The following is a 23,030-nucleotide window of genomic DNA, read 5'->3' as shown; positions in this document are numbered from 1 at the left end:
ATATTTATTGAATGCCTTTATTTTGTGAGACAGTCAAGCCCAATACATACTAACACAATTATGTTTAGCCCACAGAGCAATCCTATGAGGTAGGCAATTTTATCCTCATTGTACCATTGAATCTCACTGAGGTTAATTAACCTACATATGATAACCCAGTTGGTAAATGGGAGATTACAGTTGAGTTCTCCTTAAATACTGTGCATAATGCTATAAAAGTAAAATACAATATTCACTGGTAAAAAAGCAAATCATTAGGCCTTAGTTCCTTCCTCAAAATATTCAAATTAAGAATTTCTGAAATTTGTATGAACAGTGCATTGATACAGCATACACAAGTCAAGGTTGATTTCACTCACTTGTGATCCTGGCGTGTTTGCCTTCTTAGACCTCAGATATATCGATAGTTCCAATATGTTTGATGGTTTTTATCACTGGTTACTACTTTTCTTAAAAATGCATTATTTTATATAGCTTTCGTTAAAAGAGTAAAACAAATATTCACCATTTGCTCTTCATCACCCCCATATGTAATGTACTCAGAAACTTTCTTCATAGTTCAAGTTCTCTTTCAAAATGTCTTTCCTATGTATAAATTTTTAGTCATCACTTTGCAATTAATCATTAGTTTGCTGTAATATCTGACCTTTTAAAACATTTTGTGCATGTTAAAATCTTTTCTCATGATGTTTTATTTGCTTAAACTCCTTTTTTTTTTTTGCGGTATGCGGGCCTCTCACTGTTGTGGCCTTTCCTGTTGCGGAGCACAGGCTCCGGACGCGCAGGCTCAGCGGCCATGGCTTACGGGCCCAGCCGCCCCGTGGCATGTGGGATCTTCCCGGACCAGGGCACGAACCCGTGTCCCCTGCATCGGCAGGCAGACTCTCAACCACTGCGCCACCAGGGAAGCCCTAAACTCCTTTTAACATGCTGTCTGTGTCTTATTCATGAGCTTGATTTTGTATATAATTTGTTATTAATTCTTTGTGGTGAATAGCAGCCACTTTTTTTTTTTTTTGCTCCAGGACTGCTAGTCCAGTATTGACTGAACTACCTAAAAAAGTCTGCTGTTGCATGTTGGAACTTCACCCTTGGTTTGCTCTAGCCAGAGAAGACTAGGCAGAGAGACTAATTATTTTACATGTTTTTATTTGTCTATACCTAAGAAATAAGTGAATTAGGAATTAGATATGCCATTTCTGGAAAGATATACAACCATATAAATCTGATTTCTTAACATGTAAGTGTAAGTCATGTGAAAAACACATTAAAGATCAAGGATCAAAAGAAAAAAGTTCTCTGAACACTTCTTTTAACAAATTTCCCCCGTTTTGGCCCCAGTTATGGAAATAATGTGTGTTTCATTCTAGAAAAGAAATAGACAAAAAGACAAATTAAAAATCACTGAAATTCTTCTATCCAGAGAAAATTATTGGTAACATTGTATCCGATACTTTCCCAGTCTTTTGTCTATGTAATGACGCTGTAGTAGGCTGAATAATGGCCTCCCCCTCCAAAGAAGTCCACATCCTGATTCCTGAAACTTGTGAATATATTACCATAAATGGTAAAAGGGGATTTGCAGATATGATTCAATTAAAGATTTTTGAGATGAGATTTTCCTGGATTATTCTGGTGGACCCAGTATAATTACATGCATTCTTCTGAAAGGGTACAGAGGGAGATTTGACTACAGTAGTGGGAACTGTGATGATGGAAGGAAGAGGTTGGAAAGAGAGGAAGGAAGGGGTCATGAGCTAAAGAATGAGAGGTCTTCAGAAGCTGGAAGAGGCAGGAAGTGGATTCTTTTTGAATATCCTCCAGAAGGAACCACCCCTAACACTGGTTTTACCCTGTAAGACTCATTTGGATTTCAGACTTACAGAACTATAAGAGAATAAATTCATGTTGCTTTATGCCACTAAGTTTCTGGTAATTTGTAATAGCAGCAATAAGAAGCTAATATACACTTTTAGTGTATTTATTTCTTTTCCAAACATGGCATGACAAAGGAAATATTTCTCAGAATTATTTTTCTTTAATTTGTCCTTAATATCTTTAGGTATGTCATCTGTTCTCTTGTAACTACCAGCATATCATACCTTTAAATTAATTTTATTCATTGTTTTTTTCCATATTGGCAGTTTTAAAATCAAATAAAAATTATCTTATTTTTGACATGAAATCTATCCTCAACAAATTTTTATTCACCTTGCATAATTGAGACTTTATGTCTGTTGATTATCAACTCCTGTTTTTCCCCTCCTCTCAGCCCATGGCAACCATCTTGCTACTCTCTAATTTTATGGGCTTGACTATTTTAGATACCTCATATAAGTAGAATTATGCAGTATTTGTCCTTCTGTGACTGTTTTATTTCACTGAGCTCCAGCAATATCATTCTGGGTGTTTATCCAAAAGAGTTGAAATCAGGATCTTGAAGAGATAATAGCATTACAGTGTTCATTGCCACACTGTTTAATAGAGTCAAGATGTAGAAATAGCTTAAATGTTCATTGACGGTTGAATGGAAATCCTGTAATATATGACATGAATGAAACTTGAGGACATATAGGCAGCTTTTTTAAAAGCTCTTTTAAAATTTTCCATGTGAAATAATTTCAGATTTACAAAAAATGTGCACATTTTTTATGACTTTGACCCTTGGAAAGTATTGGACAGTTATTTTATAGAATATCCCTCAATTTGGTTTTGTCTGATGTTTTTTCATGATGAAATTCAGGTTATGCATTTTTAGTAAGGATACCACAGAAGTGATGTGTGTTTTTTCTCAGTGCATCCTGTCGGGAAGCATATGATATCATTTTGTTCCATTATTGGTGGTGTTGTCTTTGGTCGCTTGTTAATGCACAATGTCTACCAGTTTTTCCACTCTAAAGTTACTGTTTTTATTGTATTTAGTGAGTGTATTATGGAGAAGTTCTTTAAAATTGTGTAAATGTCCTATTTCTCACCATACTATCACCCACTATTTTTACCATACATTGATGTTCTTGCCAAATGGTGATTTTCTATTCTGTTATTTCTTCTGTTTCCTCTACAATTTATTAACTATAAGGAAGAGCTGTCTCTTCTTCATTTATTTGTTTATTCACTTATTTGTGTTTATCAGTACGGACCCATGGAGATACACACACACACATATTGTGGCTTATGATAAATTGCTATTGTTATTTATTTTACAGCTGAAATTGCTCTAGATTTGGCCATCGGGAACTCCCTCAAATTGTCTCCTTTGTTGTTTTGGCAAGACTCTATCATTCTCTGAGTACTTCCTTATTTTCTGACACTATAAGAAGTTTCAGACTCATATTGTACTTTCCAGCCCTAGCCCTGTAATCAACCATTTTTCCAAGAAGCCATGGTTCCTTATATTGGAGAATGGTGTTTAGAAAGAAGAACCTGGGAGCTAAGTATGCTCCTTGGTTCTGGGGCATTAATCTTTCTTTCCTTTAAAAAATGTTATTATTTTTTAAATTAAACCACCAAGTATATTATTACTCTCTTTTTGAAACTCTACTATCTTACTTTAACAGAAACTTGTATCCTGAAACGTGACTCTTCTTTGGGGGAAGTGTTGACTGTTTTTTCTTTCCCAGTATCGACCCCTTAGAATCTAGACATAGAAATAGTATCAACCTTTCTTCCTTTGAGTTTGACAAATAACCGCTTTTCTTTACTCACTGCAAAATTTCATCTCCTTTGAAGCAATATTTTACCTCTCCTTGTTGCTGCCTTGCACTGAAATCCTGTGCGGCCCATTTAATCTTCTATCCGTTTAATACTTTTTCACCTGCCTGTTATCTCTCTTGACATCATTCTTGATTTCAATTTCTGCGTGTACTTTAATTATGCATTAATTACGTTGTGTTCAAGTTCCAAGAAGGCTTATAGGACTCGAATACTCTGTACTCTCAGGATAGCTTTATTATAAGCAGAGGATATATATTGAAAGTGGTTTGGAGATTTTAGATGTTAGGGCTGACTATATAGTTATAGCAATTAAGGTGGTGTGGGTTTTTGTGTTAAAATAGCCCCCAAATAAGAACTGTAGGTATTTATATTTTTATATTATATCTGGCCACATACTGAAATTTTTTATTATTTTAGTAGCTTTTTAGTTGTGTTATATTTCTTTGTCAACAATCTGATTTTAGACATAAGAAAGTTAACTTTGTTTTCTTCTTTTATTCTAACTTGAAATCTGCCATCTGTTCACTGACAGACCTTTTTGCTATGCTATTTCCATATCTGTATTTGTCTCTTAGTTGTAGTATTTGTATAAATAATTTTTTTTCAGGATGAGTATGTAGATCTTATATTTTAGGGCATTTGCTTATGTGGAGTTATCATTATGTTGTTTTTCTATGTAGACAGGATGGTTGAGTATATATATTTCATAAAATATTGCTTCAGTTTCTTGTCTTTTGACATGTTGTTACTCAAGATCACCTAGCATCTTGCCTAATCTTGCTTTCTAAATAACTAATTTGTTTGTATGAATATGTGTGTGTGTGTGTGTGTGTGTGTGTGTGCGCACGCGCATGTGTGCACATGCCCATATGGATATGCCTGGATGTCTATTTTTTTAATAACAACTTTATTGAGATATAATTCATATACCTAAAGTCTCACTCTTTTAAAGTGTACATTCAGTGATTTTTTTAGTATATTCACAAGGTTGTGCAGACATCACCACTATCTAATTTATAGCATTTTCCTCACTCCTAAGAGAAACCCAGTACATATTATCAGTCAGTCCTCATTCTCCTTTCCCCTAGCCTTGGGCAACCTTTTTTCTCTCTTTAAAGATTTGTCTACTCTGAAATATCGTATAAATGATATCATGGAATATGGTAGATTTTGTGATGGCTTCTTTTATTTATCATAATGTTTTCAAGGTTCATCCACGTTATAGCAGGTATCAGTACTTCATTCTTCTTTATGGCCAAATAATATCTTTTTATCTTTTATGCAGGGCATTTCCTTTTAACATTTAGGTTTGAATCTTCAACAGATTTTTTATCATATATTTAACATATATGTGCTCCTTTCAATTTGTTATGATTGTCTGCTTTTAATAACACTTTCCCTGCATATGTTGAAAATTTGTATGTCTGATATTCCTCTTCAGTGATTTTCATCTCTGTTCTATTCTGGGAGGCTTTTTCAGATTTGACCTACATGAACTGGTTCAGAATTATGTTTTAATTCCTTTATTTTCTGATCCTTTATTTTCTGATCCATAAAAGGTGGCAGTTTAACATTATGAGTGATACTTCACTCACAACACGTGAAGCTATTCATGACCTATAACATTTAAATGTTTCACCTTGGTTTCAGTATTATTATACATGGACAAAATTTTAAAATGTTTACCACTGAATTCTTTTTACCAATTGTTAATAAGAGTCACTTTTGTAGAATGATACTTATCACAGAGTCATTTAAAAACTGCTGAAAGTAAAAATTACTACAATAATAGGTCCAAGTAAATGCATTATGGCATGTGATGAAATATTATTTAGCTATTAAAATTCATGTTTTCAAAGAATTTTGATTTTATGAAACTAGGATACCAAAATGTCTCCCTGTCTTTCTATCTACAGAATTATAACTGGAATAAAATGCACCAAAGTGATAGCTGTATTTTTCTCTGATTGTAAGATTGTGGATGACTTTATTTTATTCTCTTGTGTAGTTTCCAGAATGGCTACAGTGTTTGTAGAACCTTTATAATAGCAAGAGAAGTAATAAATAGAATTTTGAAGCGTTAGGACTACTTTCATATCTATATTTTGCTTTTTGTTGCTTGATAACAAAGATTTATAGTTTGCCAGTCTTGAATAGGCCACTAAGAATTAATGATAATAATTTTCAAATCTGATATGCAATATATATTCACCTAACTTTTGTCAATTTTTAAAAGTACATATCAGGATTGTATTTTTTTTTTCCCTACAGACAGCCTTTTGATTGATTATCAGTTTACATTCAGCTTATTACAGGAAGATGATCGCCATCATACTGCCATAAACTTCATAGCAAACCCAGAACAGGTGAGAAGATAATTTAACTTTTAAAATATCAATGGATACAGCTTTTCATCATCTTTCATTGTAACTGTACCTCTTCTCAGAATTATCACACTGTAGGGCTTTTGTAGAAAGACTAATCCTGTTAATTTTTTCTTTTCGTAAGACCTAGTTATCTTTGTGATTCACAGAATTTGTGAGCTTGATATTTCAGATTTTGTAAATAGTCCTACAATTTATGCATTATTTCTATTATTTTTCAGGCTTACAACAGTGTTTATGCTTTTAATTACGTTCTGAAACTGGGAGTAGTCTTTTTGAAAATATAACCCAAAGCTTCAAAACACAGGCTATCTTATATATATTTTCTTTTTTTAAAAATATACTGTTACATAGTAGTATGTTTTCATTATATTTTTTCTAAATCAACTGTTTTATCTGAGTTATATGAATGCTAGGTTTTAAAAAAATATTTTTATTGAGATGTAATTGACATATTGCATTGTGTAAGTTTAAACTGTATAATATGCTGATTTAATATGTGCATATATTACAATATGATTACAAACATAGCATGAGCTAACACCTCTGTCATGTCACATAATTGTAATTTTTGAGGGGCAATAATTAAAATCTAGTCTCTTAGCAACTTTGAAGTTTATGATACAGTATTTGTTGTCTATAATCACTATATTGTGCATTAGATCTCTAGGATTTACCTACTCTTTGCAAGTTTGTACCCTTTAACAACTTCTTCTGGGGGAGAAGTTCTCAGGGTTGTGCACCTTCTCCCAATCTCTCTGAGTCATGTTGGCTCTAGTGAGCCACCCACATTTTGTTTGTTTTCTCTTAGCTGATGTCAGATGTCCACACATGCTTGTTCTCTCAGTGCTCTCTGTCATAGTGGAGACAGAAATAGGTCCTTTGGGCAGTACAATTAAAGGACAATCATGTTGGATATATCCTACACTCTCTCTTTCCCCTGAGGGAGCAGTCATTGGCCAAGTTGATCTTTCTGATGTTGAGCTGTGCTGGCTTGGGGGAGGTGCTGACCTTGGTAAAGTGAAATTGTTCTTTTTACCCATTATAATGTGGCTATTCTCAGTTTTGTATTCATTTTTTTGTCCTGCAACTTCTTAACTGGATTTTGGTCCTGTCAAAAAAGTGTTTTGGTCCATCTATCATTGTTAAATTGTTTTCTTTTTGTCAGGGATGAGCACTGGGACTTCCTATACCACCATCTTGCTGATGTCACTCTTTCTCAAATGCTGTATTCTTAGTATACATTAATCCAGCTTACTAAATCTGTATCATATATTTTAATAGTTTTTCAAATAGGTGAAACCTCAAAATGTATCCTGGCATTCGCTAGCTTCTTTCCTCTAAAATATTTTACTGAACTTGCCAAAAAATAGTATAATTTAAATTTTCATTTTCTAATAAAGTAAGAGCCCTCTTTCCCCAAAATAGGGAAATACTCCTTATTCCTTAGATTTTAAGGGATGCCTACATTCTTGGGACTACATTTAAAGTTTTGACTTTTAAATAAGGCTTTTTGAGGATGTCTTCTTACAAGTATAATACTCTCTTCACTGATGGTGTGTATTTTTATAAAGACATATTAATGTCAGAAACTACATTTTCTGTATAATAAGAATGTTTTAATAAGTGCCTTGTAAACACTGTAGACTTCTTTTTTATTGTGGTAAAACATACGTAAAGTAAAATTTATAATTTTAACCATTTTTAGGTATACAATTTGGTGACATTTAAGTACATTTGCAGTGTTATGCAACCATTACCACAATCCATCATCAAAATTTTTCATCAGTCCAAATAGAATTTCTGTATCCATTAAGCAATAACTCCCTATTCCTCCCCTACCCCCAGCCTCTGGTAACCTTTATTCTACTTTCTCTGTCATTCTCGATCAGTTTCTGTGTTCCAGGTACCTCATATGTGTAATCATACAACATTTGTACTTCCGTGTTCGGCTTATTTCACTTAGCCTAATGTTTCAGTGTTTCCAATGTTCATCCATGTTGCAGCATGAATCAGAATTTAGTCTTTACCTTTGGCTTCTTGAATGTTTAATGGTACTTATAGAGTTCATTGAGGATATAAGACATTTAATATAAGTGGGATATCTGACTCACAATGTGGGTGTGAGTAATCCTTCTCTCCAATATGATCCATAATGTCATACACATAGGCTCAGATTAGCCATAATTCTGGTTTGCTTCTCTCTTGGCTATCCTCTCCTCCTTCAATTTCCAGAAAAACTTGAATTCTCACAAATGTCACAGCTTTCAGTTTTACTTTCTGCTGTGTTGTTCAGTTGAAGCCAAGAGCCCAGACACATGTTTTTGGAAACTGAAGGACACTAAACTATCATGAGAAGTGCCAGCAAGGATGCTTGTAACATCATTATAACTAATTTATAATTATATTTATACAATTTATAATTAAAGAGGAATTCAACTTGGAACAATTTCTGAAATTAAAATGGATTATTGGTCTGGGTTTCCTACTTATCCTACAAAAAAATAAAAAAATAGGTACCTACATTATTTATGCATTTATTATATTTTGAAAACAGATATAATTCTAACCCACTGTACATCATCTCCAGCCAGTGCTTTCATGTGAACAATTTCTGGAGTAGTTTCTTGTATAATATCTTGCTGAATTTATCCACATCTAACAATAATGTTCTAAATGACTAATTTTTCATTTACTGTGGTAGTCACAGTATTACCTCTTCCAGTCCAGTATATTTCCTTGACCTTAAATGTATTTTATAGGGCTTTAGTTATGGTACCACATATTTCAGTAATGCCTAAACTTGAGAGGATGAACTAAAAATTCAAGAAGAGTTCTATAGTTTCCTGTATCAGTTGCAAATTTTGTGTGACCTTTCTAGCAATAATACCAGTTATTCTCACATTTCCCCGACCCAAAATAAGGCACACACAATCATGAAGATGTGACTTCAAGATAAAAATAATGATTTAAGTTTTCTTAGGGGTACATTGTTTCTACCATGTTTTGTTTTTGTAGAAAAGCAACTATTTTTGAACCACTCCATTAATAATAAAAAAATCAACCCCTTCTCAGAGGTCAGCAATCATGCCTTCTTGATTCGTGGAAGGAAGTCCCCTGGTAAGGAAGAAGATGAAGAATCTTATTTAATGTTCACAAGAAAGTCTTTAGGAAAGTCATGAAATCCCCATTTCAGAGATAAGGAAACTGATTTTCGGGAAGGAGAGGTAACCTTCCCTATATCAATCAGCATGTACATTAAAGAGCTAAGATTTGAACCCAAGGTTGCCTGACTCAATGATGCACAGTCTTTATAAACTCATTTTGTTGCCTCATGAACCTGACTTAATTAATACGAAGCCACAATTGCTAAAATATTGAATTGTAGCAGCCTCTGGCTTACATAGGGATGGCCAGATCATAGTAGGGAAGATAAATGGGAACTTTAAATATACCTTTGAATTTATCACCTATATTTTTTCATTAAAAAAGTGTAATTGGCGTCGACACTTTCTCACTTGAGTATTGACATGATGTTTACAGTTTGAGAAATATAGCATGGACATAATTAAAACAGTACACATATCTATCTAGTATAATTTGATTTTTTTAACCACAATATTTTCTTTCTTGGCAGTCAAACAAAAATTTGGATATTTCAATTAATGCATCAAACAACTTTAATCTCAACATTACATGGTCAATTGGTTCAACAGGTAAGAGAATTTTGTTGTCATGTGTCTTTCACTTCTGTTCCTATACGTAGGGTGTTCTATGACCTTTTATGTTAATTTAAATAATTGAAATTAAAAAATATTATATGGCATATATATACTATATGCCATAATTATGCATATAATAATACCTGCTGTTTCAGGTAAAAATAATAAGTAGCATTATTAATAAAGCTTCATTACAGTGTTAACTTTCTCCCTAATTCAATTAAAATTAGGTAGATAACAACATTTTACACTACTTAATTTTTTTATGACAGTGTTATGAATTCCTGTGATTTTAATTAAGATAGATTACTTCTTTAATGACTAAAGAGGCTGAAATTTCAATTACTTGATTCACCATTGAAGCTATAAATTTAATTATTGACTTTACTATTGATATAAGACAGTGAATTTTTTCTGTATATGCTGATAAATTACCAAATTATCTATTATTTTTAAGCTTACCCTCTACCTTTGTCAGCTTTGGTGCTGAGAGAGGGTAAAAAACCCCTGCACTTAATAGTTCTTCCATAATAAGGTTTATAAGTTGAAATTGTTAACTTTTAAGGAACATAACTAAGAAGAAGTACAAATCTGTATGCTGTATTATGAAAAAGTATTCTCACCGTTTTATATTTACATTTTAGGAAATTCTATTGCTTTCTACTTTCTATGTAAAAGATACACTGTTGCATAAAAGTGCTGGAAGCTTTTTAAATAAAATATGTGGATCCTTAGAAATCCATATTTGATTTCTTAAAATTAGGTTATTATGCTATTTTAATATGTAGAATAATGGAAACAGAAGTCAAGAGTGAAGAGGTCTTTGCAATTCCAGATTTTATATTACATGTGTAAAAGTGGAAAAGATTAGACAATTATGTAGATATTTTGTTCCAATAGTGCAAACATATAGTGAAATCTTGGCTCTGTGAGTTTCATTAATAAGAATTCATGATAACTTGTACTGTAAATTTGAAATTCTGAATAATAAACTGACTCTACAAGAGTTTTAAAATTTGTCAACATAAATACATAAAACCTGTGTAATCACTTTAGAACAGTGGTTTTAATATGCAAGAGATCACTTGTAACCTTCAGATTCCCAGAACCAAATCTCAGAAATTTTGATTTATCAGTTTGGAAGATGTCATCAGGAAATCTGCATTTTAAAAAAGCATCCAAGGTTATTTTGGAAGAGGTCATCAGTTAGAAATTAATTCAGTTGCTCAGTATCCTATTTATTTTTACTGTTGAGGTGGAGGTCTTGGTAAGATTGTTGGAAATTCTTTCTTCCATTTGGTTAATTTCAGTAAATATTTATTGAGTACCCAATATGTGTTTAACTAATTGAACGTTTAACTCATTTTTTAAATTATATCCTCCCAATTTATTCAAAGTAGTGGTGGTTCAATTTGTGGTAAACAAAAAAATTTGATTTCTTTTCCGTTTTTAAATTGGATTGAGACATGTGAAATATGTCCTAATTTGTTTTGAAAGGCTCTGTGGAGAAGTAGAAAAAACTCAGTTTCTGAAGCCTTATATACCTGAGTTCCAAAAAGGACTTTACTGTTCAGTAGCTATAAACTTAAGGCAAGTGTCTTAATCTTTCTGAGGCTCAGTTTTCAGTTTGAAAAACAGAGCTGGAATATCTCTGGGATAAATTTATTTTTAGAATAGAATATAAAGTCTCTAAGCCAGTGCCTAGTACGTAGCACTTAATCAGTGTATCACTTAATCATTGTAAAAAATAATTTTTATACTAAATCTGTTTCCATTATATCAATATGTATGACAAATCTCATTTTCTTTTTTCTTCATCATTCTAAGTTGTAAAACATGACTTTATTTGGATAGTTATGTTCTTATAAGTATAGTTACAAAAATTAAGTAAATATCATATATATGTATATATTATGTTAATAAAGATACCTGTTTCCTAATATTAATTATTTAAATTTGTTATTATTATTTACATTTTAGCTGGAACAATATCTGGGGAGGAGACTCCTATAGTTTCCAAGACTAATATAAAAGAATACAGAGATAGTTTTTCCTATGAAAAATTTAACTTTAGAAGCAATCCAAACATTACTTTCTATGTGTACGTCAGCAACTTTTCATGGCCCATTAAAATACAGGTAAGTGTTAATAGTATTTAATCTAATGACCACTGAGTATTTTCATTACAAAAAGAATGCTGTTTTTGTTCAAAGAGGTGATAAAGATTTGTATATTTTGAGCAATATGAAAACAAGTATTGACCCTCCATACAAAGGATACAGTGAATGTCTGTGATGATGAATGTCTTCGTAAAAAACGTTTACACAAATAATATTGAATTAACCAAAGAATGTACTAATTTTCATTGAGATTATATTCTTTAAAAATGCATCAAAACTTGAAATAACTACATTGTTTGTATTTTCTGATTAATTTTATTCTTTGAGGGTCAAATAGATATTCTTTTCTTACAGTCGAACTTGAAATCATTTGCTGTGTTTAGTAATCTTTATTATATACTGAACATAATTCAAACATTCATTAAAAATTTAGGATTAGCAGTACCTAATAGTTAATTCTTTAAGGCTCACTACCTTTCACTATTGATTTCCTTATCTACTCTATATATGTTGTATATTTCATTTTTATTGTGTTTAGTGATAGGCTGCTAAAGGCTTTTGATTTATTGCTAGGAACATTTAGGATGTTCTTTCTATGTTGAAATAGTCAAGGTCATACTTAATTTACGCTTTTATAAAAGAAAAAGTCTATGTTTTAATGTTGGGATTTATTTATTCATCCTTTTATGACTGTTTGATTAGAATGAATTCAAATTAGTTTACTAAATAGCTCACGTGTGCCAAGCTCTGTGCTGAGCCATTATGTTTTATAATCTTTAAAAAATTACAGATCATTTACTCTTCTTTTATATAGAAAATTTTGCATGTTTTATTTATATTAATTTCTGTGTGATTTGTGAGAGGACTGAGTGATTTGTAAAAATCACTTATTTGCTGGAAAAATTCTTATTGTAAGGTTGATTCCATGTCTAAGTTAAGGAAATTACTTACCTGTTCAAGAAATATTAGTACAAATTACTACTCAGTAAATAGTAATAGAAATTAATTTGATAAAGTTGCTTCTTCATTGTGATTGAATTAGATGCTAATATAGTAAAAAAAGAATGCCAGAAATATTTCCTTGTAGGTTTTTAGAATTTTGACTTTGAGGATGCTGGATATATCATTTCATTTTCTAAGATTTATATAGAAATGTTAATCGGATTTCACTTGTTTTATTCAGATTATGATTGAAGGTAACAAAAGGGCTCATCCTTGAGCTTATTAAATAGTAATTAAAATTGAAAGAATTGTTACTTTTTTTATTGTTTCCTGCCCTTTATTTCATGGCTATCTAATTCTATTTTTAAGCAAATTACACAGTTACTTTAGAATGTTCATGAATATTTAATGGTTAGAAATTAACTTTCTAAATTGGATTTTCTTTTGAGATCACACTAGTAATATATTCTGGAAGCCAAACCAGAATTTGAATAATGAAGTTAAAATATCCCACTCTCCCAAAATAATAAAATGTGGAAAATAACCGTGATGGTCAAGATAGGTAGAGCCCAGTTCTTAGTCTTATCATCACATTAGTCCTATGGGATATGTTATATTAAGGCAGATGAGTATGTGTGTTTGTTTACAGAACTGTAATAAACTTTCCATTTTTAAACGTAAAATAGTAAAATTATTTGAATTGAGATCTATTTGCTAATAGAATTGAATTACATTGATTTTTGAATGTTTAACCATCCTTACTAATCAAGGGTAAACTCCACTTAGTCATTTTGTATTATACCTTTAATATATTGTTGCATTTGATTTGTTAAAATTTTAAGAATTTCTGTACCTACGTTTATGAGGCATGTTAGTTTGTAATTTTCTGTTATTATAATCTTGTTGACTTTGTAGCATGGTACTGCTGGCCTTATAAAATAAATTGGGAAGTATTCCTTCCTGTGTAATTTTCTGAAAGAATTGATATAGAATCCATATTATTTCCTTCTTAAATTTGTGGTAGAATTCAACATTGAATGAATTTGAACTTGTGATTTTCTTTATGGGAATGTTTTAACTACAACTTTAATTTCCTTAATAGATTGAGAGCTTTTCTGGTTATCTATTTTTTCTTGAGCGAGCTCTGTCCGTTTGTGTCTCTCAGTTGTGTCTTTCCTATTTTATCTAATTTGTAGAATTTATTGGCAAAAGATTTTTAACAATATTCACATATCATCCACTGATGTCATCTAATTCCTGGTATTGATAATTAGTTTCCCCTCTCCTTTTTTCTTTTCTTGGTCAGTCTGCTTAGAGAGTTATCAATTTCATTTATTTTTCTATTTTTTATTTCATTAATTTCTTCTCTCTAATTACTCCCTTTCTTTTGCTTCCTTGACATTAATTTGCTCTTCTTTTTCTGATGTCTTAAGGTGAATGCTTTCTAATTTCCTTTTTTGATTTCCTCCTTGATCAGTGGGGTATTTAAAAGTGGGATATTTTATTTCCAACTATTTAGAGAATTTCTAGAAATGCTTCTGTCACTTATCTCTAATTTAATTCCAGTGTAGTCGCAGAATATATTTTGAATGATTTGATTTTTTTTTGATTTGAATTTTAAAAATTTATTGAGACTTATGGTCCAGTGTTTTTGGCAGAATAATGGCTCCACAAAGGTTACCACGTCCTAATCTCTGGTACCTGTGGGTATATTATCTTACATGGACGAAGAGGACTTTGAAGATGTGATTAAGTTTAGGACATTAAGATGATTACTCTGAGTTACTGGGGTGGACCAACCTAACTACATGAATCTTAATGTAACCATTTTTGGCTGAGGTCAGGGTCAGAGGGTGATGTGCCTACAGAAGAATGGTCAGAGGGAAGCAACATTACTGGTTTTGAATATGGAGGAAGGGGGCTCGAGCCAAGGAATATAGACTCTAGAAGCTGCAAAAGTTGAGGAAACAGATTCTTCACTAGAACCTCTAAAAAGAAATGCAGCCTTGCTGACACCTTGATTTTAGTCCACTGAAACCTCTATCAGATTTCTGACATACAGAACTATAAGACAGTAAATATGAATTGTCTTAGGCCACTCACACTGTGTTAATTGGTTACTACAGCAATAGAAAATGAATAAACCTAGTGTCTTCGTCCATTTGGGCTGCTATGAAAACATACTATTGACTGGGTAGCTTATAAACAACAGAAATTCATTGCTTACCGTTCTGGAGGCTGGGAAGTCCAAGGTCAAGGCACCAGAATGGTCAGGTTTTGGTGATGGCCCTTTTCCTGGTTTATAGCCTGTGCCCTCTTGCTGTGTCCTCACATGATGGAAGAGGGTGGGGAGCTCTGTGGGACTGCTTTTATAGGAGCACTAATCCCATTCATGAGCAATCTACCCTCACGACCTACCTAATCACCTTTCGAAGACCATAGCACCCAGATATGAATCTATTTTGGTAAATATTCCTTGGACAGTTGCAAAAGAGGTGTGTTCTCCTCTTCTTGGGTGAAGTCTTGTACAAATGTCAATTAGGGCAGGTTGGTTGATCGCTTTTTCAAGTCGTCTAGTGTCCACATTGATGCCCTGTCAATTTGAAAAATGAGCGTCGAAATCTCTGACTGTTACTGTAGGTTAGTTTATTTGTTCTTGTAGTTCTAGCAATTTCTACATCATGTATTTTGAAGCTCTCTTACTTAGATGGATAAATGTTTAGGGTTTTTATGTGTTCTTGATGAATTGGTGACTTGACCTCTTTATTGTTAGGAAATTACTTTCTATATTCCTGGTAGCATTCTTTGCTTTAGAATTTATTTACAAGAAGTAAAAATTTATTTTGCCAAAAATTAATAGCAAAGTCACTCCAGCTTTTTAAAATTACTGCTAGAATGCTATGTTACTTTTCATCCTTCTACTTTAGCCTATTTGTGCTTTTATATTTAAAGTGGATTTATTTTAGGTAGCATATAATTGTCTTTTTCATCCAATCCTAAATCATGTACGTGTAACGTATATATATTTACAGGCATACCTCATTTTATTGAGCTTTCCTTAATTGCAGTTTGCAGATACTACATTTCTTACAAATTGAAGGTTTGTGCCAACCCTGAGTTGAGCAGGTCTATAGGCACCATTTTTCCAAAACGTCTGCTCACTTTGTGTCCCTGTGTCTCATTTTGGTAATTCTCATGATATTTCAAACTTTTTTGCTATTATTATATTTGTTTTGGTGATCTGTGATCAGTGATCTTTGATGTTACTACTAGGACTCAGTGAAGGCTCAGATGATGGTTAGCATTTTCAACAATAAAGAATTTTTAAATTTAAGTATGTATTGTGTTGGCCAAAAAGTTCATTTGGTTTTAAGTAAAAATAAAAGACACATTTTTCATTTTCATCAAGAACTTTATCTAGCAACATATTCATTAACCAAATGAACTTTTTGGCCAACACAATACATTTTTTTAGATATAATGCTATTGCACACTTAACAGACTATAGTATAGTACAAATATAGTTTTTTTTTACAAATATAATTTTTATATGCACTGGGAAACCAAAAACGTTATGTGAAATGCTTTATTGCAATATTTGCTTTATTGCAGTGGTCTGGAACTGAACCTACAGTATCTTTGAGGTATTACTGTATGTCTTTGGGTTTAAATCTAACATCTTGCTATTTGTTTTCTATTTTTCTTATTTGTTCATTGCTCGTTCTTTCCTTTTTTCTGCCATATTTTTTTAATTCAGCATTTTTCATGATTTAATTTTATCCTTTTTGTTGGCTTATTAGCTACAACTCTGTTGTGGTATTTTAGTGATTATTTTATAGTTTATCATATACATCTTAAACTTCTCATTGTCTATAAGAGATATTACATCACTCATTTTTTGTGTATTAACCTTAAAAAGTGTACTTTCATTTCCTTCCCCCGACCTTCGTGCCATTGTTGAATATATTTTACTGCTTCATGTATTATAAAATTCACACTACGCTTTTACTATTTTTGATAGTTTTATTTAAAGGTATTAAAAATAAGAAAACATCTTCTCTTTTACCTACATATTTACTGTTTCCAATATTCATCATTTCTTTTTCTTTTTTGTAAATCCAAATTTCTTTTTTCTTTAATTTTTATTTTATATTGGAGCATAGTTGATTAACAATGTTCTGTTAGTTTCAGGTCTACAGCAAAGTGATTCAGTTATACATATATATTTATCTATTCTTTTTCAAATTCTTTCCCCATTTAGGTTATTACAGAATAACATAGCGTTCGCCTTGCTATACAGTAGGTCCTTGTGGGTTATCTGTTTTAAATATAGCAGTGTGTACTATGTAGTATCATTTTCCTACTGCCTAAGGGACGTCCTTTAACACTTTAGTGCAGATCTGCTGACAATGCATTATATCTGGCTGTATTTCTGAAAAAATCTTTATTTCACTTTTTTTTGGGGGGGTGTTAAAGAATTTTAAATTGTAGATTTTTCCTTTAATTAAAGCTGTTTCTGTATACAGTCCTTTGGTTTCTGTTGTTTCTAATGAGAAATGTGTTTAACCTTACTGTTCCTTTGTACGTAATGGCTCATTTTCCTCTTTCTGCATTAAAAATTTTTTTCTGTTTATCACTGATTTTGGCCAATTTGATTATGATGTGTATAGGTGTGGGGTTTTTTGTTTCTTGTGCATGGGTTTTACTGACCTTCATAAATTCATAAAATTATAGTTTTCACAAAATTTAGAAAATATTCAGCCATTATTTCTGTTTTTTTCCCACTTCTCTCTTCTTCTTTAGGAATTCAATTGTATGTATATTAAACTGCTTGAAATTGTTCCTTTGCCCACTAATGCTCTGTTCTTGGTTTTTATTCATTCTTTTCTTTTCTCTCTGTGTTTCACTTTGGATATTTTTGGTACTTATATCTTCAAGTTCATTAATCTTTTCTTCTGTATTATCCAATCTCATATTAATCTCATCCAGTGTATTTTTCATCTCAGACATTATATTTTTTATTTCTAGAATTTTGATAAGGTTTTTAGAAAAAGTGTTTCTATTTAACATGGTCCATCGATTTTCTGCCATCTTGAACATATGGAATTACAGTTACTATAACTCTTTCAATGTCCTTGTCTGCACATTCTATCATTTGTGTCATTTCTGAGTTTTTTTTCCTATTGTTTTATTTTGCCTTTCCTTATGAGTCACATTTTGATTGGATGCCAGACATTCTGCGTTTTACCTTTTCGGGTTCTAGATATTTATTAATTTTGATAGATAAGCTTTAGCTTTTTTCTGCAGTGGAGTTAATTTACTTGGAAAAATTTGGTCTTTTCAAGGCTTATTTTTGTGCTTTGATCGGCAGGAACAAAGCATAATTTAATCTAGGGTTAATCTTTCCATTCCTGAGGTACTGCCCTTCTGGGTACTCTACTTTGTGAGACATGAATTACAGGTTATCCACCTCTGACTGGTTGGACCATGAGCTGTTCCCAACCCTATGTGAGTTTTGAGGATTCTTCTCTCTGCTCCTTTCATATGGTTCTTTCTCCAGCCTTGGATAGTTTCTTCACCAGTAAGTAGTATTCGCCTGAAGACTCGCAGGGACTCTGGGCAGTTCTGTCTTCTCCAGTATACTGTCTTGTACACTGTAGCCACCTTGGCTACACCTTGGACTGCACCTGTGTTCACTCTCCTTTTGATCCAGCCTTAAATCCACAATCATCTGTGGCATTAGAAGGCTTACCTCATTATTTCTCTACTCAGGGATCATTGTCCTGCATTGCTTGATATCCAATACCTGATATCCAACCAGTGTTGCATACATTTTGTCTGCTTTACTAGTTGTTTTGGCAGGAGGATAAATCCATTCCCTGTCACTCCATTTTGGAAGGAAGTAGAAATCCTACATTTAATTTTGAGTCTGAATGGTAACTGGATTAATATGGTAGCCATAAATTTGTTCTGCTGAAGGATGGGACTGTTACTATGTATGTGTTTTATGCTTTTACTTGTAAATTGTTTTAATTAATAGCTTGTATTTAAGTTTTCAAGTACTTTTCAGATAAATGGCAGTTTGTAGACATATGTCTATATATTTTAGATTTCCTCAGCACACACTATTGCAAATTCCAAGAAGCTGCAAATTATGAGAAAGTTTACAATCCATAGATGAAATTGTTCATAAATATTTACAAACTACACTCTATGGAGGCAGTTATTTTGAAAAGTAGCTGAAATTAAAAAATACAAAAAACCCAATTCCTGTTGAAAAATATCCATCAGACCATGAGGTACCAAGAATCCTCTGTCCAAAGATAAAAATCACTCTTTTCTTTTCACAAAGTTATATCAGTGATGCTTCAAACAAGCAAAAATGGTTTCTGATAAAACTTAACATTTAACTTTTATGATCATTTTTACTTTTATAAAATATTTGCTTCAGTAGACTTGTTACACAGGGAGAGCACTTTGTGTGTACAGCTGAAAGAAAATACTTCAAGTTACTTTAGAACTTTCTACTTGTAATTTAATTCTTTTTTATATGCTATAGCATAAAAAATGTATGAAGAGTTATTTAATTATTTGTTGTTTGCATAACAAAACATCTTTGTATCATATCCTTTTTGTAAGCCAAACATTTCACATAGATTTTGCTTTAATTAATGTCAATAGTATTTTCATACTTTTATGTGGTACTTTTTCCTATTCAGTTCTTTTGACTACTTTCAGTTACAATGTTCCCATATATGTTTGAACAGATTTAACAGATCAATTTAAAAAGTATTAGATGAATTAGGAGAAGTTTTTACTGATATGTAAGAAAGTAGAAAAATATTTCATTTGGCTTGATCCAATTTGGGTCTAATATTGCTATTAATAGGATGAAACTTACTAGCATGATAATAGAACTTGATAAATTTCTGTAGGAAACTAACAAAATAAAAAGGAATGGTAATGATTGTTATTTACTTAGTATTTAATTCTGTATTTATTCAGTCAAAGGCTAATATAAAGTCGTGCTTCCTATGGAAGTGGGGTGGATATTGAACATTTATATAAATTTTTGGCTACACTCTCCAGCAGATATTTCTTAAATTTCAGTCACACACAGGGTACTTTGCAAGGGGATAAAATGGTACACAAAGTAGTTTCTGCCCTCAAGTAGCTCATAAAATATGTTAATCAGCATTCTTTCAGTTGTAGGTAAAGAAATCCAACTTTAAATTAGCTTTGAAGTAACACAAGGGATATTACAGGCTTAGAAAAACAGAGTATCCAAAGGAAATGTCTCTGGGAACTTCAGGAACTCTGTCTCCTCTTACGACCATCTTACCTAAAACTGCGTCCCTTGACATTCTTTATACTGTGTTATGTAAATAATTTTTGAATTGGCTAATGTAATTATTCCCTCTCTGTTTGTAGGTTCTGTTTCACAAAGTATGTTGACTGTATTCTATTCTATTTTAGTTGGGTTTATAGAATCCTAATTTAGTCATCCCGGACAGAAAAGGGAAAAGACTTTCTCCTAGAGCCTTTATATAAAATTTCAGGGACATATTTTGGTTTTGTTTCAGTCATAAAATGTTATCTGAGCTATTCACTGTGGCTAACATCAATGTGAATGGTATTTGCGAACTGGAGAGTCTAAATTTTAGATCCACCTTTATTAATGTTACAGAGGTGATATTGAAGCAGGGAAGTATCTTGGAGAGAGTTATATTGAAGCAAGATTTTGAAGGATGAATAGGAGTTCATGGACCAGATGTATGAGAGGGAATTCTAGGCAAGAGAGATGGGTTTTCAAAGTTTAATGAAAGAATTTTCATCAGGGAGCAAACAGATTTTTTTAATCGCTGGAAACCAGATTGTATGATAGAAAAGTGATGGTGTAGAATGATTGGGGTGGTGGTGTGGGATAATAAGAGCTTTGGAAGATGGAGAAGAATTTAATGAGGCAGTAGTGTGGATATGCAGGTTTTGAGCCTAAAACCTAAGAGGATTTGCATGTTTCCGTTTGCCTTCCTGCCATCTCCATGAGAATTTCACGCTTAGACTAGCCTACTTGTCCCAGGACCAACAAGTGACTTCTCAATGGAAACCACTAGCGGGGAGAAAATGTGCTGACGGAAAATATCTGTCAACTATAAACAACAAACACATTTTCCAAATCAAGGTCAGATAAGTACATTTTCCAACAACAAAAAAATCTGAAGGATTTTACTGACATTAGATTGGAGCCAAAAGAAATACTACAGAGAGGACTTTAAGCAGAGGAAAGTTTTAAAATGATCTCAGATATAAACATTGAAACATGAGAGGAAATGAAGAATAACAGAATTGGTAAATTTAAATGAATACTGGATTAAAAAATAGCTCATGGAGTTTAAATTTCTGTAGAACAACAAATAGATGATGAAAGTAATGCAAAGAGCAATGGGGTAAGTAGAACTAAAGTAGTCTGTGGTGCTAGCAATATCAGTGAAATGGTAAAAGTAATAAATCTTAAGAGTCTCTAGTTGTTATGACTTCTAGGGTAAATCTAAAGAAGAAGAAAGGAAAGAATGAAATAAGTTGACTGAGAAGTTGAATTGACAAATAGAAATATTTTATGAGCTCACAGCAAGGTATGAAAAGAGAAAAATGGTGTATAACAAAGGTGGTTCAAATAAAAATTACATAGTAAGAAGAGAAGTATAACCTAGCTATATCAGTAATTACATTAAATTTAAGTAGTCTAAATGTACCAAGTAAAAGCCTAAAACTGTCATACAGGATTGAATAAAACCTGATACTTAAAGGAGACAAACTTTAGATATAATGATTCAAAATGGTTGAAAGTAGAAGCATACCAAAAGTATGCTATACAAACTTAACCAAAAGAAAACTATTGATCACACAAAGTAAACTTTCAAGCAAGAGTCATTACTAGAGTTAAAGAGGTATGTTTCACAATGATAAAGAGGTAGCAGATACACTGGAAAGATGGCACAATCCTGAATCTGTATGTGCCCAAAATGTAGCTTCAAAATGTGTGAAGTTAATGAAAACAGATTGCTGTTTCACAGTCCAATGGAATAATACTTAAATACATAGGGCTACATGAACTAATGAGAAAATTTTAATTGTGGATGGGATTTTGGGTGGAAATATTGTGGTATCATTTTTAATATTCTCTTTTCTGATAGATAATACGATGAAGGCCTTTCTCTTTCTTCTTGATCTTTGCTAATGCCAAATAAATAAAACACTCTGAATGATATCTTGCTCTCAGTGATCCTACGGAATTCGGGAATACATGCTTTTTTTTTTTTAAAGAGTGGAAGTCTCTTTACTTTTATATCAATGTGGTTATTTGCATAGTTTTTCTTTTTTTTTTTTTTTTTTGTGGTATGCGGGCCTCTCACTGTTGTGGCCTCTCCTGTTGCGGAGCACAGGCTCCAGACACACAGGCTCAGCGGCCATGGCTCACGGGCCCAGCCGCTCCGCGGCATGTGGGATCTTCCCGGACCGGGGCACGAACCCGTGTCCCCTGCATCGGCAGGCGAACTCTCAACCACTGCACTACCAGGGAAGCCCTATTTGCATAGTTTTAATACGTATGTGTCCTCATTTTTTCCAGAATATAATTGGACAACAGATTGTCCAATTAAAGCATTCCCTTGTGTGTTAAATTTGAGAATAACTTTAGTCAGATATAATAAGCCCACTACTAAGGAAAAAGCGTTGTATTAATATGTGCAATCATTACCTAAACAGCCTTCTAGAAGACTTGTCTGGTAACTGTTCTATGGCTTTTAGTGTCCCAGTCTTACATGCAGTTGTCAGGGTAATTTCCTGGAAGATCTGGATCCTTAGCAGATTTGGGGGACTTTGGAGGAAGAATAATTCACTAACTTGTTAGGCTCTGAAGACAGAATTGGCGGAGACAGATTGCTTAGATTTGGTTTCTAGCCTCAGAACAGAAGAAAAAGTAAGATCGGATAAAAAATCTTCATGAAAATAGAAGCTATTGAATACCCAGTCCTAGATACCTTAAGGAACCTCAAGACAGAAATTAACTTTCTTGACTTAGTGGCTTAATACCAAGTGGCTTTAGATTTGTTGGCAAGCGTACAAGGAGACTGTATGTATGTTGATTA

At 32.5% G+C, this 23,030-nt stretch overlaps 1 protein-coding gene across 3 annotated transcripts in view; it reads left to right on the top strand.

Annotated features, from left to right (window-relative positions):
* ATRNL1 (attractin like 1) overlaps window positions 1-23,030 on the top strand; it is a 742,727-nt gene that overhangs the window by 231,564 nt on the left and 488,133 nt on the right. For all 3 annotated transcript variants that reach the window (XM_033841823.2, XM_073793921.1, XM_073793922.1), the window contains exons 22-24: window positions 5,986-6,080; window positions 9,736-9,814; window positions 11,801-11,958. In XM_033841823.2, the coding sequence (XP_033697714.1) occupies window positions 5,986-6,080; window positions 9,736-9,814; window positions 11,801-11,958 (332 nt within the window). The remainder of the gene's footprint in view (window positions 1-5,985; window positions 6,081-9,735; window positions 9,815-11,800; window positions 11,959-23,030) is intronic.

The sequence above is a fragment of the Tursiops truncatus genome, chromosome 16, assembly GCF_011762595.2.
Source record: "Tursiops truncatus isolate mTurTru1 chromosome 16, mTurTru1.mat.Y, whole genome shotgun sequence".
NCBI lineage: Eukaryota > Metazoa > Chordata > Mammalia > Artiodactyla > Delphinidae > Tursiops > Tursiops truncatus.
The sequence above is the reverse complement of the archived record's forward strand: the minus strand, read 5'-3'. Positions and strand labels throughout refer to the sequence as shown.